This window comes from Galeopterus variegatus, unplaced genomic scaffold (assembly GCF_000696425.1).
Source record: "Galeopterus variegatus unplaced genomic scaffold, G_variegatus-3.0.2 Scaffold271, whole genome shotgun sequence".
NCBI lineage: Eukaryota > Metazoa > Chordata > Mammalia > Dermoptera > Cynocephalidae > Galeopterus > Galeopterus variegatus.
The window spans coordinates 488,719-508,988 of record NW_007726382.1 but is presented as its reverse complement, the minus strand read 5'-3'; the positions used below and the strand labels follow the sequence as shown (position 1 = coordinate 508,988).

At 41.8% G+C, this 20,270-nt stretch overlaps 1 protein-coding gene across 1 annotated transcript in view; it reads left to right on the top strand.

Moving 5' to 3' along the window:
- Nucleotides 1-22: 22 nt before the first annotated feature.
- EZR (ezrin) overlaps nt 23-20,270 on the top strand; it is a 48,261-nt gene continuing 28,013 nt past the window's right edge. The window contains exon 1 of the mRNA XM_008566837.1: nt 23-236. Coding sequence (XP_008565059.1) covers nt 225-236 — 12 coding nt within the window. The 5' untranslated portion in view covers nt 23-224. The remainder of the gene's footprint in view (nt 237-20,270) is intronic.

Below are 20,270 nucleotides of genomic sequence, written 5' to 3'. Positions count from 1 at the left end.
CGCCCGCGGGCGCCGCGCCGGGCTGGGCGGTGACTCACGCGCCCGCCCGTCCGGTTCTTAAGCAGCAGCGCGCGGCGGCGCCGGGGTCTGGCGCGGCGGCAGGAGCGGGCCGAGGGCTGTGGTGCGTGCTCAGGGCTGTCTCTGCCTCCAGGTCGCGAGAGCCGTCCCGCTGCTGCCGCAGAGCCGTGAGTCCGGGCGCCGAGGAAACCCACCGGGAACCGAAGATGCCGAAACCAGTAAGTGGGCGCCCGGGCGTGCCTTCCGAGGGGGCTTCCTGCGCGAGGTGCGCGGCAGGTCTTTCTGGAACGGGGAGGGGAGGGGCCGGCAGCGGGGCGTCGGCTCCCCCTCTGTGTTGTGGGGCGCTGGGGTGCTTTCCTCGCTGCAGTCGTTCTCTGTGTGGACCCCCTCCCAGGAGTGATGGTCTTTTCTGCGCGTTCGAGGCCCCCTTTTCACTGCTTCCGTCCGTTTTAAACGTGTGCGCCAAGACAAGGTTGAAGTTTCTTAAGATGTCCAAATCGCAGTGAGGTTCAGGAGGCTTCCGTCCCCATACACCTACTCTCCGGGTTCCTTCAAGCGTCCGCAACCAAATGCACCCCAGATCTTCCCGTGGCACTTTGGAGGGCGTCTGGGGGAGACGCTGTCTTTCTGAATGGGCAGCTTCGTTACGGTCCACTTCCACCAGGCGGGAGCAGAGGTGCCCTGCGAAGCAGGGAATTTGCTGGTTGCAGCAGGATTCCGATCTCTGAGAGAGAGTTTGCAGTGCACTTGAATTGCAGACGAAGGCAGCCCGAGGAGTTCGATAGGAGGCTCCTTGGGCTCTCTGTCGCGCAATCCTGGTCAACTCTGCTGTGCCTGCGCCTCTGTCCCCTCGAATCTGATTGTGTTGAGATTGCTGCCAGGCCTGGGGCTTGGTTGTGAGAACAACGCAGGTTCTTTGTGACTGGCATTTCTCAGAAACTTGTATTTCTTCTACCTGCTTTAACACTAGTGAACTGGTGACTAGACATTGGGGAGAGGGTTTAACAGTTTTAAATTGAGTTTTGAATCACGATGGAGAAAATACCAGGAATCATTAAAAATAGCAGTTAGAGATACACACGGAATTTATTTCTAGTTTTTCAAACAAGTTGGTTCTGTAATGCTTGTGTTCTTTTTCTACGGTTAAATTTTATGTTCTCTAAAAGGAATTCTCTATTAGAAGTCTTATTTCACTGTTAGGTTAAAGAAATTATCTATTAATATGCTAATAGATTCAGAAGCCAATATAGTTTTTGTTACATTATCAATAGGATTCGTTCGTGATGCAGAATCTTTTTCTACATAAAATTTTTATTTTCAAGGTTACACGTGACACATGACACCCAGGCTTTACAATGCCCGTGTTGTAAAACTGACTTAAAGACAGCCCCTTATACGCAGGGCACAGCTGAGGGAATGGTCAGGAGAGTGCCATTCCTGCTGGGATTTTACTTAACAGCTGAGTTTGGCACCTTTCCTTTAAGGTAGCACTCAGAAAAAAGTCCGTAAATCTGTCTCTAGTCGCTACTTTTTTCTCATTTCTCATAATGCACTGTAATTCTTTATTTTTTTGGTTCCTTTTTTTTTCGTTGTGGTAAAATATACATAACATACAATCTCACCATAACGATTTTTAGGTGCACGGTTTAGTGGCATTAAGTACCCTCACATCGTTATGCAACCATCCCACCATCCATCTCCAGAGCTTTATCATCCCAAACTGACACTCAGTACCCATTAAAGTAACTCCCTATTGCCCCCTGCCCACAGCCCCTGGCAACCACCTTTCCACTTGGTCTCTGAATCTGACTACTCTAGGAACCTCATATACATATAGGTGAAATCATGCAGTATTTGTCCTGTTGTGACTTTTTCGTTTCCCTTGCATATATGTCTTCTAGGTTCATCTATGTTGTATATGTCAGAAAATCCTTCCTTTTTGAGGCTCACTTTTACTTCTTACGGCAGGTGTTTTAATTTCATTTTACTTTAAAGTTCTTTTATGATAGATCAGAACTTAAAAGGTGTTTCTGACATTTGAGAAAGTGAAGATAGTTGTTAAACTGTTAAGGAAGGATAGTAGCCATCACCTTGTATATTAGAGCTTCGGTAACTCTTAAGAGTAAGCTTTTGAAAGACTATGTTTTGTATAATATCTGTAGTTACAATTGTTAAACTTTTTTAGAAGTCAACTTTTAGGTGAGTCATACCCGCCTGGTATGCCTTGAGAAACCCTCCCTGCCCCCTTTCAGGCAGGGGAGGGTCTTAGAAAGAAACAGAATAAACACACTTAAGCCTTTTCTTTGTGTGAATTATTTTAGGGCCACCCTGGAGATCACTGAAAAGAGCTTATTAGCTGTACGTATTTGGATATGGTACTTCCGAGGCTGTTACAGAGATTCCAGTTTGTTAGTTTTGTTTTGGTTTGGGGCTTTTGGGGGGTTTTTTGCTGCCTCAGTAAACGTTAAAATGAAGTATTCACCAACAGCTCTACAGACGTGTCCTTTAAACAAGGGGTTATTGGTTCTAATCAGTCAAGCCCAAGCTAAGAATTTTTGTTAGGTGGCTTCCGTGGGATTTGATGTTTAACCACGGGATTAAGGGGAAAACACACCTAAAAGATCTGAATAGTTGGGGTTTGGGGCTTCCACATGATCCATTTCAACTGTTAACTCTTGAATTTGTCAGGCAAAGTACTTTTGATTGATTTGTCTAAACTGAGTCAGTGAGTGACTTCATTCATAAAATGGTATAAATGAAATATTTGTTTTCTGTGTTTTCTCTTAATACTGGTTTTCAAAGCACCACTCATTGAAAAGATTGAGTGTTTATTCATTCAGTAAGCAGGGTGAGCTGCACGGAGTTGCTACAGGTCTTGTCCTCCGGCAGCTTACAGTCTGGTACCCGAGCAAGACAGGCCAGAGCTGAAGTAGGAGCTAGAAAACTCGCCACATGCCACCAGAGAGGGAAGAGCTTAGGGAAAGAGTACACAGGAAGAAGTCGTGGGTTGGGGAAATGGGCGAACTATTGAGAAGTCACATTTCAGCTGCATCTTGCTTTTGAGGGCAGTGGGGAGGATTTGGGCAGCCTGCACTCTATGGGGAGGAACAGCTGCGGCCTCTTACCTAGTTTTGCTTTTCCCACAGCACTGTGGCTTCTGCTCAGACTGGTCACAAGGGCGAGGTGTGCTGTTGGGCCTTGTGGGTCGCTCTCATCTGGGGAGAGGTGTAGGGGTTGGTGTGCAGGTTCAGGAAGCAGCGCCTGTTCCTTTAAGTTAGGGCGACCCGTGGGTCTCCGTCCTCCCTCCCTCCCTCCCTCTCTTCCACCTTCACTTTCGTCACTGCGCTAGAAAGGGGAGGCGTGGAGAGGCAGAAGGGAGCAGCGCTGCCAGCAAGCTCAGGAATGAAGAGGGCGCTGCACTTGAGGCCAGATCTCTTAAAGCTGTTAGGAGACCCTTAGAAGCAACTGCCTTTAAGTGGCATCTACAGATGCCTTAACTGTGCATTTCTAAAGCGTTGTTATAGAAGTTTCTAATATGAAAGTAGATTTCATAGGAAAACTGTGAGAATGCATTCAAAGTTCTACCTGTGCCAAAATTTTAAGATAACTTCTAAGATTACTTTGCCTCTTTGGGGATACATTGCCTTTTCCACTAAACATTTAATAGGGACGGGATTTACTGAATATACTGATACATTTTATATCACACACGCACCCCCACTGAAGAGCACACATGGGATCTATTTCCACCCCTCCTCCTCCACCATGTTGCAGATGTGAATTAGATGGCTAAGATTTTGCCATGTGGTGGTGAGAGTTGCCTGCTAGGATTAGTGATTTGTCATAATCGCACTGCAGGGCACAACGAATCTGCCTGTGCGTTCATCTGTCAGTTTAGCCGACATGTACTGAGTTAATGTCTGAGTTGTTGAGTCTACCTAGTTGTAGGCACAGAAATAGTCCTTGTCATCATGGGTTTACAGTCTGATTCGGGGGACAGACAAGAATTATACAGTAAATATAGAACTGCTGCTCTGGCAGGTGCCCCTGAAGAGGAGACATGAGGCTTGAGATTGTATGATGCTGAGTGTGGTGGTGGTTGGGGAGGTCAGGAAGGTGTCCCTGAGGAAGTGAGACTACGCTGAGCAATGTAAGGAATGAAGGGGCATTAAGCGGGAGAGGTGTTGAAGGGAGCAAAGAACTCACCAGGCAGTGGCAGCAACCTGTGCAAAGTCCCTGTGGTGGAGGGAGTAGGATGGGTTTAGGGTTCCACACAAAGACCAGTGTAGCTAGACAGGGAAATGGGTGTTGGCCATGCTTTGCAGGTCATACTCAGGCATTTCTGAGCTTAGCTCAAGATTTTGACTAGAAGGTGGCATGATCAGATTTGCCTTTTGAAAAGTTGACCACAGCCTGTAATAGGACAATCAGGACAGGAGGTGGCAACTGTTGAAGTAGCCTGAATATGAGATGTGGATAACGTGGGGCATGGTGGTTGGTGGTGGAGAAGGGAGAGAGAGAAGTGGGTGTATTCGGGAGCTCTTTGGGGGGTAAAATTGGTAAGACTTGGTGCTGGATTGGATGTGCAGGGCGGGGGTGCAGTCGAGGCTGACTTCTGGTTTCTGGCTTGCAAAACTGGATGGGTGTTGGTCCCATCACTGAGATAAGGAATCCTGGAAAAAGACCAGGTGTGGGGGAAGGTTGAGAGCCTGATTTTGTAGATGTTGTTAATAAGTATGTGACTGTGATTAATGAAAGAAGTCTTTGCCTTCTTTCATTATTATAACCACTGCACCCTAAAATATATACAAATAGCAGACTAATTAACCTACAGTATTTCAAAATTCAAATAAAGAATCCAGTAGCTTCTTATGTTTATCCCAAGTAAAATTGACACAATATATAGGTGAAGTTAAAAGGTAGGATTAGTTTAGTGCAGTGTTCTTAAATTTTGGTGTACATGATTATCTAGAGGCTGTTAATTCCTGGGTCCATCAAACTGCTAACGACTCCCCATCTGTAGGGCTAGGTGTGACCTGGGTACCTGTGCTTTAAATAAGTTCCCCAAGTGGTTCTGATGCACACCATAGTTTGCAGACAGCTGACTTAATACGAAAAGGGCAGTTTTTATATGTTTCTTTCTCTTGGGCCCCAGTCAGGAAGTCCTGTGTGATTCCAGAGCATCTATTCAGGCGAGTCATGCAGATAGCTCGCCTCCCCATCCTAAAGTAAAAACAAATATTTACAATGTCTGATGTGACAATTGTTGCTGCATAGTCGCGGCCTTCAAGTTCCAGCTTGAATGCCTGAGTGTATTGGTATGGCACCTGGGGTGGGAAAAAGGAGATAGTTGGTAGGTGTCCAACCTCAGAAAGACAGGGCCAGCTAAGATGTAGGGTTGTATCTCTCTGATTTGAACTTGTCTGCGAGGAGTTCAGTGGTAGAGCTTAACTTGGTAGTGACCAGTTGTCTTTCCTAGATATTCACTATTAACATTCCTCTTCTCTTATTCCTTCCACACTGACCTCTTTTGTTAGTTAAATAATAGTGTTGTGATTTCTAACAAAATTTTAGGAAAGGAAATCAGTATTACTTAGTGAATTGTCATAATTCTTTTTCTGTGTATGTGGTTTTTTTTTTTTTTTTTTTTTTTACTTAAACTTTTGTGTATCTTTGACAATTTGGAGATTAGGATGGCTCAAGATGCCTGCTTTCTTATAGTATTTAAGACATTTCAACTCTAATCTGAAGCAATAAAATTCAGCCTGCCTTCAAAACCAGTGAATGCATTTTGAATTATCTCTTATATTTTATTTCATTTCAGTAGTGACTACATAGGGACTCCCCAGCTGCTCCAGTTAGTTTTTAATTTAAGCAGTAAATGTGGTTTGCCACCACTAATTAAATATGGAATGTTTATTGAAGAGACCAGAAGGTTGCATTATTTTCCTTCTACATATTTACCATTCATACCTGTTGTCTTAAAGAATAAAGATCTTATTCTAGACTTCTATAAATAGTTTCTCTAAAGAGCCAAACAAAACTATTGTGCTATAACGTGACTTAGAGAATTTTGACTAAAATAAAATGCTTAATACATAGTTAATGTACATTATTTTTCCAAATAAAATAAAAATGCAAAGAGCCATAAAAAGAACAATTTCATAATTAATATCCTACTTACCTGCACTTGGGCAAGGCATTTAGCTTCTGCGGACCTCAGTTTTGTCATCTGTAGAATGGGAATAAAATAAGTGTTTAAGTGAAAATGTCACATTAAAAAAAAACTGAGACAGAGCTTATATGTGTGAAATCCAAAGAATTTATCTTCAGATGCTGTGAGTTTTATGTGTTTCTTATGTGCTTTTTTCCCCAGGATATATTTTACAAACCTTTCAGGTGTAACCTGTTAGCTGAAACTTTGGGTTCCTATAAACCAGGTAAATGTTGTCCAAGGCCTTCCCAGGGCAACAGCAGTGTGTACTGTTGGGGTTATTTAGTCAAAGGGAGCCTCTCATGTCATCTTCTTTCCATCCTCTGCATGTTCTAGTTGTCACAATTCCCTTATGGGTCACATGGCTTCCGTCCCATGTATCAGAGCCTAGTATATGCCCCTATGTGCTTGGTGCTGGGACAGTAAACATGAGTAAGATTAGTTTTGCCTTTGAGGAGCTGTCAGTCCAGCAGGGGACATGGATGTGTGAACACAGAAGCCGAGGGATACAGTGGGGTGGCAGAGGGCCGAGCAGGCGCAGTTAGAGGGTGCCCTGGGAGCCAGGGAGGGCTGGCTGGGGGGCACTGAGGGTTGGGGAGCCCTCCAGCACAGGGCAGCTTGGTCAGCTCTGTTTCCCTCTATTCTCCGGGCTCTTCTTGTGACCTGTAGATAAAGTGGTAATGCTGTTTCAAAGGAAATGGAAAACTTCATAATCATTATCCTTTCAATCTATTTGAGAAAACCTTAAAAAGTTTCCGATCTTGACCTCACTTTATTGATACAAGTAAGAGAGGAATGGATATCACTGGAAAATCAAACTAACTAGTCCCTATATCAGATTTTGCTCATTTTTTTAAGTTGGAAGTCACTTTCTACAGCCTGTTTTCCATTTTTACCTGAGAGAAGACCAATTTAAAACTGCTTGTGTCAACAGTTGTCTCATCAGATATTGTAAATAATTGTTTTTACTTTAGGAGGGGGTCAGCAAGAGCTGATTCTGGCGATGGCCTGTTTTTGTGTGGTCTGCCAGCTAAGAATGGCTTTTACATTTTTGAAGGTTTGTTTTAAAAACAGCAGCAGCAACAATTATATGCGACAGACACCAAAAAGGCCCTCAAAGCCTAAAATATTTACTGTCCTGTCCTTTACAGAAAAAATTTGCCAACCCGTGCTTCTAGGAAAAAGGTAATTATTGTTGAGCATTTTATGGATAGGCTAATAATTGGGAGTAGATCCATCCCATTGGTCCCAATTTTTTGAAAAATTGTTCTCAAAGAACAGAGTCTGTTTTGTTAGCCAGTGTAAGGTGCGTCATAGGTTCTGAGCGTGGACAGCTGTGGTAAAAACTGTCACCAAGGGGCAAGCGTGGTTGGTGCTGAAGTAGTATTTAAACAAGGCTGGTGTTTTGGCGGTTGTTTCTGTAGAGGAAGTGGCAGTATCTTGTGTCACACTGGCTAAGCCATTGTATAATGACATATTTCTGGCATATGCTAAAAGAAGGCAATTTGTAGATGATAGTTGAGTTGGGAAGAGGATGTATGTCATGTAAATGAATTGCCTTTTTATCATTGATAATTTAAAATTAACTTTTGACTTACTGCAGTGTGTATATGAATTTCTGGCTGTGGATGGTTTTGTAATTCAGTTCCTAATTTAGACCACCCTATCTATAATCTCTGTTGCTGTCCACTCGTTGTCCCACCTTATTCTACTTTATAGAACTTATCTCTACCTGTAACAATGATAGGTACTTGTTTATTTGGTCTTTGTCTTTCCTGGCAACAGAGCGAGAAACAAGGTGGTTTAGAAAGAATCGTCATTATCTGCTTCTAGAACAAACCTTAAATTCTTGCTTTATTGGTACATAAGTACAGGGAAGGAGGATGACCAAGAAGGTAAATATACGTGCCTCTTAGTGGGTAATCTCGGGCAAGTTTCTTCACCTCCCTCTGCTGCCTCATCTGTAAACAAGATCCTGCGTGCCTACCTGGGGGGGTAAAGCGACATCACCCGGGAAGAACCTGGCCTTGCGCCTGGCCCTGGTCACTGAGGGCCGAGTGGTTCCACTTGCAGCTACTAAATTCTAATCTGATTAAAAGCTTTGCTATCTCATGATGGTCATTCTTTTCCTCTCACTTGAACAGCCTCGTGAAATAATGCAGTGTACTTTGCTTTCTGCCCTTTTGCTGCCAGGATGAACACACCCACATCCCTCCATAAGATTCATTCCTTCAACAAATAGAGTACCTACTGTGTGCCTGGGGATACGTTGAACAAAAAAAGCCATTTAAGGATTACTGCCCCTCTGGTTTCCCAGACCTGAGAGGGGGAAATGACTTGTCCACAGTGGAACCATGTCCCATGGAATGTGCATTTCAGCCTGAAATGCATGTTGCTCTGACCACCCTCAGTGACCAAAGGTGCAGGTGGAACTAAATAAAATAGCCTTTCTGTTTGGAGACACCAAGGGAGCTGTGTCTCCCTTGCCCCTCCCAAGGGCAAGACGTGCTTTCTAGAAGCTTCCATTGTAGTGGAGAAGACAGACAAATCTCTAATATAATGTCAGACAGTGCTACTATATATTTGTATCCAGGCCTTGCCAAGAGGTAGAGTTACTTTTATTTTACTCTTTGTTGGGTGAAGAGTTAAAACCGTTGGGCAAAGTGGCATCTTTTTTGTTGTTTTTTAAAGGTAAGGGCATCTCTCAACCCTTGGCTTGGTGTTGTGAGCACCACGCTCAGCCATTGAGCCAACCGGCCATCTCTATGTAGGATCCGAACCTGTGGCCTTGGTGTTATCAGCACTGCACTCTCCTGAGTGAGCCACGGGCCGGCCCCGGGCAAAGTGTCTTCTGAGTGGGCAGAGCATGATGTGTTTTTGTTGGTTTTTTGTTTTCTGGTAAATCACTCTTGCGTTGGGCAGTGAGCCACTATGATCTTTTTCCAAAACTTGTTTTCAGGTAGGCTTGGTGATAGGCACGTCATCGTCTGCCACACCTGCTGAGATTCTTCCATCAGATTCTTCCATCATGTCTCAGGGGCCGTGGTTGAGGAAAGTTGCTTGTTTTGATAATATCTGCCTATTCACCATTGCTTCATCTATAGATTCTTGTAAAACACGTCTTGGAGGGAGATCCAGCCTTGTCCCTTATTTATTTATTTATGTTTTTGGTGGCTAGCAGGTATGGGGATCGGAACCCTTGACCTTGGTGTTACCAGCACCACACTCTCCCAAGTGAGCTAACCAGCCAGACTTGTTCCTTACGTTTTTAAAGAGAAAATTGAACCATAGGTCACTTGGTAAAAGCTTAGAGCATAAATGTTAGACTGGACTCACTCTCTATGAAATATGTTATTGTATATATTGGTACAGTATTCTTGTTAAGATGTTTTGTTGCTTCAGTTAAATAATTTTTTAAGGGTGTTGTTTCTGGGATGTTGAAGTCTTTGCTTACATAAATCATTGCTGTTTGGGTGAGACTTAGGAAACTGGAGGTTTTAATAAGAACCTGGCCAAACAGGGCAATATGGAAATACAGTGTGATAACAAGGCTACAAAATACATTATGTGTTTGAACAAATCAACTGTAAGAAATATATTTTTGAAACAATGGGAGAAATTGAATATTGACTGAATTTTAAGTATTCAGGAATTGTTTTTCATTATGTTGGATAGGATAGTGATATTGTAGTTATATCTATTTTAAAGTCCTTTCGAGGTACATACTGAAGTTTTTACAATTGAAATGATATATGATGACCTTAAAATATGCTAGCAAAAAAAATTCTTAATAGTAGTAGAAAGAGTAGATGAAAGAAGGATGCTAGGAAGTTAATGGTGTTGAAGCCAGAAGAAGAGCACATGGGGCTCATTTTATGATTTATTCTGTCTGTTTTTGCAAATGTTTCCCATTTTCCATAATAAGTTAGCTTCTTAAGAGCATGTTGTAGGGGTAGAAAGCAAGAAATGCTTCACTTTCGCTCATCATGAAATAGTCTTCTGGTGGGAAGAGCCCATCGAGAGGGGACCTCCCTGGTCTGGGGAGCCTGTTCCCCACATTCCCCATGTCCCCCACGTCCCCCACTGAGCCGACATCACAGTGTCTTGGAGAACTTGGTGTTCTGGATCAAATGAGTAGCTGGATTTGATCCTTCCCAGGCCATCTCGCCCTCCACGCACGTTTTTAAGGAGGTCTGTAGTCAAAATTGCAGTTGACTTGGAAACACACAGAACTGTTTCCAGCTAGTTTCCCTATTACTCAGTATTCCAGAGGTTTTTGGAGGGGTGCGGGAAGCGGGGAGTGCTGAGACCCAACTGGGAACAAGTCATTGTCTCAATAGCTACTTTCTCAGACTTGAAAATTGGAAATGAACATGATTAAATACAGGACATCTACTGAGTGGGATTTTATGCAGCCATTTTAAGAGATCAGTGTACACTCTGAGTACTGGGGCCGTGGGGGTGAGGGCCAGTGGTAGGGGGTGGGCGAAGGAAACACAGCAGACCTGAAGCTGGAGAGGGTGCCAGAGTTGTGAAGTGCTCCCAATCAGGTAATTACATACGTAATTATAATTCCATTCAGGATTTAACATACTTGATTGTGACAAAGTATAAATTGAAGAGTTCTTTTTTTAACTTAGTAGAATTTCAGAAATACAGGGTGGATTAAAAGTATAAGAAGTTTTACTGGAGTTTGCTTGTTCAAGAAAATTTTGTAAGGTTGCTGCTTTAGTTTGGATTTTTAAAAAATAAAGCTGTTGGGGTCTTACACTCTATTTTTGATAAATGGCAAAGATAAAGACTTCTTAGGCATATTCAAATCTTGTCTAGTCTAAGCTCCTTATAGAAGAAATATTCTGTAAGGTTGAAAAATATTACTGCTTGTGTGATATTAACTATAGGCATCTCTGAAATCACAAAAGATTCAATTATGGTTTGTTTTACATGCCCCCTAAAACACAGGTTAGCAAAGGAATTATGTTGTTTTAACATTTTCATTGTTTCCTAGGCTTCCCCTCATTCCGCCAGATTGGAAAGGAAAATCTCTTCACAGACTTCTAAATTTACAAAGAAAGTAGTGCATTCTAATTAAAAACCATTGTAGCAGGTAACAGCCATGTTGGCCTTGCCCCTTACTTTTGTCTTTTATAGGATCCTAAGCTTGTGTGTGTGATTAACTTCACATTTCCGGGAACTAAATTGGTGCTGAAGTACATGGGACACACCTAGTAAAACTGGAATCACATGTTACAGAATCAGGACTTTACAAGTTCGTTAGATAAAGAGAAAGTGACCTTGAGTGAGAATTTGTTTTGTCTGCCTTGGGATGGACAAGAGGAGGATATAGATTATTTGTGTTTCTAGAAAGTATAGTGTTTTTTGCAGGATATAATGTTCTTTGGTTATTTCTTTCCCCTTTCCTGTGTAAAGTGGTGTCTTAAGAATTTTAGTTTAGTTCCTATGTTAAATTTATGTACACAAAGTATGTCCCTTCCAGTGTTAGAAGAAGTTGGTTCACACACTCACAAAAAAAAGAGGATCTTACGAATTAACTAACAGTGAATAGGTATCAGGAGCATTATTTTCGCATGCCATTTGCAGGTCAGAAAATGCCCGCCGGGGTTGCTCTGCAGAGCATTTCACCGGCCAGGCCAGGCCTGTGGATGGCAGCGTCTTTCTGCCTTGCAGAAGCAGCGCCTCAGCCCGTGAACAGTGAGGACGACCCAGCACAGACTGTTCCCAAATGGTTTTGAAGTGGAGAGAACTGACCCTCTTTTTCATGTGAATGCTCAGAAAGTTCCCTTCTAACTCTGAGGTTGCAATTTTCTCTGATTATAATGAGTACGAACAGGACTGGTTTGTCTGCTTTTCGTGTTTGTTAAGCAGCCTTGGTCTGACAGGAAGTGGGTATGCAGGCAGGAAATGGCTTGCTTTTAGAGGCGACAGGAGCTATTTAGAAGGGTTTGAGATTTTATTATATGTTCTTGAAATTATGGGATAGATATTAGTTGATGTGAACTCTTTTTCTATGTATAAAAATTTACATAATTTTCACCCTGGAATTTGGAAATACAAACTTTTCAACTCAAAAGCTTAAGACCATTGATTTATATTTAAAGATACAACTCCAGGAATAACACTTTAGAGCTATACAAATATAAATCATTTTGGCAGATGATTACCAGAAACAGTTAAACCTGTTTCCTCAACCCTTAAGAAAAGGTTGTCAGACGAGGATTACCTTACACCTCTTACAAGCAATCCCATTTGGAGCCACCCTACAATATAGTTACACCTCATCACCATTTTAATTCTTCTACTTACACATTTATATAACAAAAAATGTGTCATGATGTAGATAACTGAAACGTAAGTTATTAGGAAATTCCAAGACCCAATTTCTATGTAATACTCTGCCTTGTTATTGTCTACTATAAAGAATTTAGCTTTCACATTTTAAGCTTAGCCTAGTGGTGGTGGTGGAGGAGAGGTGGTAAGGAGAACAGTTTAGAAGAGGAGGCGAGGGGTATGTAGTGTTAATTTTCATAATTAAAGTTACCCCAAAAGTTCCTTAAAGTGCTCCTGGCTCTGTAGAATGAGGTCAGTGCCTCCCTTGCAGTGTCAGGGGGATCACAGAGCAAGAGACCCTTCCCCATTCCGCCCCTAGGAAACTGGACACAGACTCGTTCCCCATGGGAGGGATATACAGTGCACCGGGATACTTCAAAAAGTTCATGGAATGATTCAGATAATTTTTAAATTCTATTTTTCCACAAACTTTTTGAAGTACCCTCATGTTTTTTTAATACTTCAAACAAACAAAAAACCTAACCTGTCATAGTCAAGTATAGAAGTATACAGGTATTCCAGAACTAAATTATAAGGCATTTGTAAACATTTAGATGTGAATGGCAGTATCAGCAGAAATGCATCATTAAAAAAAAATTCACAACAAAAACAGGTGGGATTTGGCTAACCTCCCTTTCTGCCAGACTTGCTGGCAATTAAAATTTGAAACGCGGACTGTATTCAAAGACTTTTTAATTCAAGTTAAAGTTTATCCTCACATTTCCTAAAACTAAAGGACTGTCCTTAAACTGAACTGAGAAGCTTAGTTACAGCTACTTGTTTTTTTTTTTTTTTTTTTTTTTTGAAGTTAGATTGAACTCTGTATCTTATGACCTTGCTTTTCATTAGTAATTAGCACCTGGATAAAACTAACCAAAGAATGCTTTTTTGCACCCATGTTAAGGATAGGGGATGGGGATTGTGTTTTAATCTTTTTTTTTTTTTTTTTTTTTTTCATGAAGTTAGATTGAACTCTGTATCTTATGACCTTGCTTTTCATTAGTAATTAGCACCTGGATAAAACTAACCAAAGAATGCTTTTTTGCACCCATGTTAAGGATAGGGGATGGGGATTGTGTTTTAATCCAGAAGGTATTACATTGTGGTGGGTTAATGTAATTTCTTGATACATGCTACCTACAGGGAATTTAGTCATTCTATTAACTGTCAGCATCAATCCATATGTAGCCAAACTGGAATTCTCCTGCTGATTTACCTTTCTACTGTCACAAGGGATGGGAGTGTCTGCGACTCCATCATGAGCACCAAGAGCTCCGAGAGCCGCTAGCACCGGCCTGTTCTCAGGACTCTGCCACCTGGTGCATTTCTCCGTCTGTGAGTGGCATGACCGCTCACCCGTGATTGCTAGGAAAGTTAGGGGAATAACAGAAGCACGGGCTAGCACTTTGACCTTGGTAGGGGTGCCGACTAATCAGAATTGTGACAAATGGACCCTTGTCAGCTCTTAACACTTGATGATTTTATTATTCCTGTTACCTAGGCAATAAGAGACTAATATATATCCTAGTATTGTATAACTATATTAAAAATTTTATTAGAATATGAATTTTGCACATGTCCTACCCACATGTCTTTGGTTTGTCGTGCTACAGACAAAACAATGCAGAGAACATTTTACTGAATTGCTTGACAATTTTTGTTGTAACTAATTTCCACATATGTTTTTACAAGGTTTGTGGAGCTAGATAGCCGGCCTTTCTTTGGCATCTGAAAATTTTCCTAAGCCTAATAATAAAGCAGATTTCTTTGCCTTACTTTCATGTTCTTCTTGACCTTGAAAGAGGAGGTGGTATAAAATGATGATTGGGTATAACTTAGGATATGGGGAGCTTAATAGAAAAGAGTAGCAGTATTATACATCTGCATCCTTTGGACGGCAGATTGGCCTCAGGGTAAATTTAGTAGTAAGATTTATTTATACCGTTATTTCCATCATCTGTAAAGGTCAGTGACAACACAACTCGAAATCTGGTGTTGGGCTGACCCCGTGGCTCACTCAGGAGAGTGCGGCGCTGGGAGCATAGCGACGCTCCTGCCGCGGGTTCGGGTTCGGATCCTATATAGGGATGGCTGGTGCGCTCACTGGCTGAGCGCGGTGTGGACGACACCAAGCCAAGGGTTGCGATCCCCTTACCAGTCACAAAAAAGAAAAAAAAAAGAAATCTGGTGTTAAGAGCTAGAGCTTAAATATGTCTCTGGAATTTCTTACTTCTAGCCCAGCCTTGCTTTGGGGGCTCAGTGACATATGGCTACTGTGCTTGGTGGAAATGTTCAGAGGAGAGCCACTGCTTGCCAGCTCTCGATTGACAGCAGTGTTGATGCCTTTGCCAAGTGTGGTGTCAGGTTAATAGTGTAACTGATACATATGTATACATATATATTTCATTTAATGAAAAGTCATGCTTTGAGGACCATAGTTCTATTTTGTTTCTCTTTTCTCTGTGTGATAATGTTTTGATATTTTGATAAATACCTTCAGCAACTTAGTGGTTCTTATTTTGGCCCTCTCTATCCTTGGAAGAACAGTGCACAACGTGGTTTCTGGACTGCTTTTCTGGAGTAGAAGTTGGATACTTATGTCTGCTTACTAGAAACCATAACGATGTAAAACGTGGTCATTAGATTTTCTTTTGTAACCACTACCTCCATCTCTCTTTTAAATTTATCAATATACAATGTAGTTGATTTTCCTGTCCCTTAACCAGTTCCTCTTCCCCCCTCCCCATCATTAGTTTTTCAATTGTAACTACTTTTCTATAAAGAACAAAATTATGTAAACAATTGTTACTGGGAACAGCATGGCATGGGAAAGACAGACATTCATTTTATACAATAGATGGAAACAAAGTTATCTTTTAATTATTAGCTGTTACTGTGACACCCTAAAAAGGGTTGGTGATGTGGAGGGAGAAAGGCTAAAAAATAATAATAATAATAAAAGACACACAAACAATCCACTTGCCTATGGGGCTCTCTGGCTTTGCCTGCCTTGGCTGAATTCGAATTTCTGCATTTCAGTGCTGGGCTGGTTAAGGTTTGCTAAGTTGATGGTAATGTTTTACAGAAGTTGGTTATTGGTTAGCCAGCATTTGCGTAAAATGACCACTGCATGTCAGAGCTAATGCTGTGATTTATTAAGCTGGCGTATTGTTCTTAGGGACCGTGAGATAAGAAAGGGGATCAGGATCCAGGGAGATTACTAAAATGTGGGTCCATTTGTTGTGACCCAGGATTTCATTCAAGAAAACCCATCCTCTAGTACTAGTGAATGGATGTTTGGTAAAGATAGTTTTCACATGGTGGATTGTAAATAGTAGCAGTAAGTACATTAAGCTTGGCAGAAGGAGCTATGGCTTTTTGCATTTTCGCAGTGATAGGCTCTTTACCCTAGCCCTGCAGCCCTGCAGCCCTGCAGCCCTGCATCACCGTGAGCTTGGGAAGACATTGTCCCAACCTGCTGAGTCAGAATCTCGGCCTGGGGCCTGGGAAACTGTCTTAACAAGTTCTACAAGTGATTCATTTGTATGTTCAAGTTTGAGCCCCCCAGGTTGAAAGGAGCACAGAGTAGCACACAAGGTGCAGCTGCCATAGTTTAACGATTACAGTCCTGCAGTGCGAAGGGGTGTGGGTCAGGCCGCCTCCTCTCACAGCCGACTTCATAGAACAGGTTTGGTGTTGCCACTTTTCCTTGAGCAGCAGCGATGAAGGGTGGGGCGGTGTTCATCCAAGACAGTCTGAAACATAAAGGAAGCGTGCAGTTAAGAGTAATCTATTTTGGTGATTAAATCGAGTATGGGCTAAGCTGTGCTCAGCATCACTGGAGTTAAGTGTGGAACAGCAGCTAAGTCCCTGCTCCAAGCCTGGGGGAGAGCCCCAGGGGAAGCCAGTTCTCACCTCTGCGATGAGCATGAGGGAGGCAGCAAACTTCAGCGGGGAGTACCCTGGGAGTCTGGTATTCGGAATGTTGCTTCTGGGTTCACAGCAGTTTGTTTGGCAGCTGGCACCTTCCTCCTGAGAACATAGAATATTTTCATTTGGAGCTTAGGTTTAGTTTTTTTAAAAATTACCTTCATTTTTCTTTCATGTTTGTTTCCTCCTAAAGATTTGTATTCTTACTAAATTGACCTTAGATAGTCTAGGCCGAATAATGTTTCAGCTGTCTCCCATTTGCAATCACTAAAGCAACCAACAGAGAGCACATTAATGAAATACTCAACCCAAATATCCATCCACTGAATGGGTAGACAAAAGTGATATATCAATACAGTGGAATATTATTTGGCAATAAAAAAGGAGTGAAGTGCTGACACATGCTACCACATGGATGAAGCTTGGAAACATTGTGCCAAGTGAGAAGCCAGTCACAAAAGACCACATAGTGGTTAATTCTGTTTATGTGAAATGTCCTGAATAAGCAAATTCAGAGACAGAAAGTAGTATAGTGGTTGCCAGGGGTTGAGGGATTAGGAGTAGTAGGGAATGACTTGCTAATGGGCCCAGAGTTTGTTTTCAGGTGATGAAATATTCTAAAACTATATAGCAGTGTTGGTTGCATAACTGTGCATATACTAAAAAACATTGAATTGTACATTTCCAATGGATGTATTTAACGTAAATTATATTTCATCAAAGCCATTATTTTTTTAAGAAAACATAATATTTAATGATGCAACATGAAAATGAAAATACAGTATTGTCTATAATTATTCAATTGAGTGAACTGAAATAGCATTGGAAAACACTTTTGTGGTTCATCTGTTATCGGTTGTGAGAATTTTTTCGTCATACTCTCTTTGGTGGGAGAAAGTTTACTGTATCTACTTCCTATCAGAGCATTTCTAAGTATTTGAAAGGTCTTGTCCAAATATTTGAAAGCTGTTAGAAGTTGCTGAAGTAGCACCTTGGGAAGAGGGCTGGAATGTTGGAAAACAGTGTTGACATTTTACATGATATGGAAGGCCAAACTCTCAATGTAATCTTGGTAGTAGTTGGATTGTTCTTCCCAGACTAATTTTTGAGTAAATGCAAATGTGATAATTTAGGGATTAATCTATTATCGCTGAATTCACTGCCTGAAATTCAAACACTCCTGTGTGAATTTCCCTTTCTATTTTAAATCGTTTTCCTGATTGTTGAGTACATAAGAAAATCGCTGCAAACTTTTTCCTGCAGTGTTCTGGCTACTAAAATTAAATCTGGTTTCTTTGTCTAAGAAGATTCAAATGGTTGCTTGCCTGTAACATGTGTGGAGGAATTTATGTTGGACTTTTCCCTCCTGTCTTTGGCTTTTCTTACAGTTTGAATTTATTCTGTAAAAAGTGTTGATTATAGAGGTAATCCTAAACCACATTAAAGCATTTCAGGAGGAAATGGGTGCTTCCCAAAGGGACAATTTCATAACTAGATTTATTTTCCAAAGTGAGGGAAAGAACTGGAAGATAATTTGACAGTCCAAAATTCAGCAATTATCCCTGGATTAGAAGTAAGATACAATATTTAATTGTCAACTCAGTATCTTTTTTTCATTTGTCAGACTCTCAGAAGACTTGGTAGAATTAGACTGGAAAGACTCACAAATTGTGTTTTCGAAAGTGTACGCTGAAAAATGGTGGTTCTTTAGGATGCTCTGTGGAAAAAAACCTCTATGGCCTGAGCTCTCTGGGAAACACCATTCTGGGATTTGTTTGCCTTTTTTTTTTTTTTTTTTTTTTTTTTCTTTTTTAAAAAAGGCTTTTGAGACATTCAAGCCTTTTAACTAAATAAGGAAAAAAGGAAACAGAAAACCCTAACTTAACCACTCCATACTTATGTGACTTCAAAATCCTGGGCTGAGCCCGTGGCGCACTCGGGAGAGTGCGGCGCTGGGAGTGCAGCAGCGCTCCCGCCGGTTCGGATCCTATATAGGGATGACAGGTGCGCTCACTGGCTGAGCGCGGTGCGGCCGGTCTCAAAAAGGACAAAAAAAAAAAAAAATCCTGTCACCCTGCCCCTTCCCTCCATATAACCCCATCTTGTCTCTTTCCCTTTAAAGTTGAAATAATTTTCTAGGAGAACTACACAGCCCCTGGCTTGGGATGGTGTCAGAAGCCACACAAGATGATTTTTAAGTTATAGGATGTTGGAGCTGGAAGATCCCTCAAAGATAAAATCATTTCCAGCTTTTTCATTTTACAAATGGTGGGGGAAGGGGTGAGGAGCAGGGATTGTCGAGAATCCTGGGCCCCCACCCTGCTGCCAGGCCTGTCTGTGTTCACAGCTGCTCAGCTGCTTGAGGGGATGAACAGAGGGGACTTGGGATTTATTTGCTTTAATAGGGTGAATTGTTAGTGAGTTCACTTAAAAAAAAAAAATAGATCGGGGTTTCACACCTCTAACGTCAGTTGCATTGGAGCAGTAAAGCCTGTGCTGCCGTGCGTCTGCCTGGAGAGTTCAGTTCCCTTCTGGAAAAGTGAGATGCGAGAAGACAGTCAACTGACTGGCCTTTAATAGTTCTAGTGAGTTCTTTCTCCTAGTGGTCAGGCAGTGCTCGTTGGACATTCCGTTTTTTCTGCATGCGTCCCCCCTAAGAGGAGGCCTTTCCCGCTGGGGGTACACCTGGGCGTCTGGACTTGCCACCTAGCATTTCAGAGCTGGATAGGGCCTCAGGCAGTCAAGTTCACACTTTCTGCACATCAGGTGACTGAGGCCCAGGGTCAGGAGTCATCTGCTTGGGTCCTCAGTAGGTTACAGCCTGTTCTCAACCCCAGGCCTTCTGGCTCTCAGTGATCCGGCATTTGGCTTGTCTGAGTGACTTTCAGAAATACAGATTCCTGGCCTACCCCAAAACTCCAGCGTTTGAAAAGCTTCTCTGGGGATTCTAACGATGCGTGTAGTTTGGGCGCTTGTGGTATGTGGTGGCTGTTTGAGGCACACCGTCCTTGTTAATTTGTAAGCCATTCAGGGGCAGGGAAGGTCTCACTGTCCTCTGAGCTGGGCATCTCCAGTCACTTGACTGGTGTTTGTAGATGAAGTGAGCTCTAAGGGTGTGTAAGGTCCTCTGGCAGGGCTCAAGCCTGTGTAGCCTGTGGCCAGGGAAAGTTCGAGTAGAGCTATTAGGATTCAGTGTGTGGTATGGTAAGTTTGAGTTGAGCTAACCCATAATAAGAACAGCAAACAGAATTTTTTAGAGTAGATTATTAAGCAAAGAGCAGGAAGAGACAGTATTACAGTTAGGCTTTCAATAACTTGATTAACTAAGGCAAAGATAGGTTTATGTGTTGAATAAAATGCTTTAGGTTTATGTGTTAAATAATATGCTTTTAGTCAAGTGACCTGGTGCAAATACCTGAGAAACCCTAGTCATTTTCCATTAAAAAAAAAAAAAAAATGCAGAGTTTTGCTTAAAGTTTTACTGACCAGTTTTGTTCTTTTTTTTTTATATATATATAAAATTAAGTTCATTTCTGGTCTTTTAGGCATTTCTCTTTAAAAAAAAAAAAAAAAAAAAAAGTAGACCAGAAGCATATATTGATGTCTAGCAATGGATTAGAAACTTGCCTTTCCTACTGAAATGAAAACACTGCTCACCTATGGAGCTAGGCTACTATCTGGGGCAAAAAAGAGGAAAGGTTTTGCTAAATATGGTCAGTATGAAAAATACACATATATTCATTGGAACCTCACTTTTTAG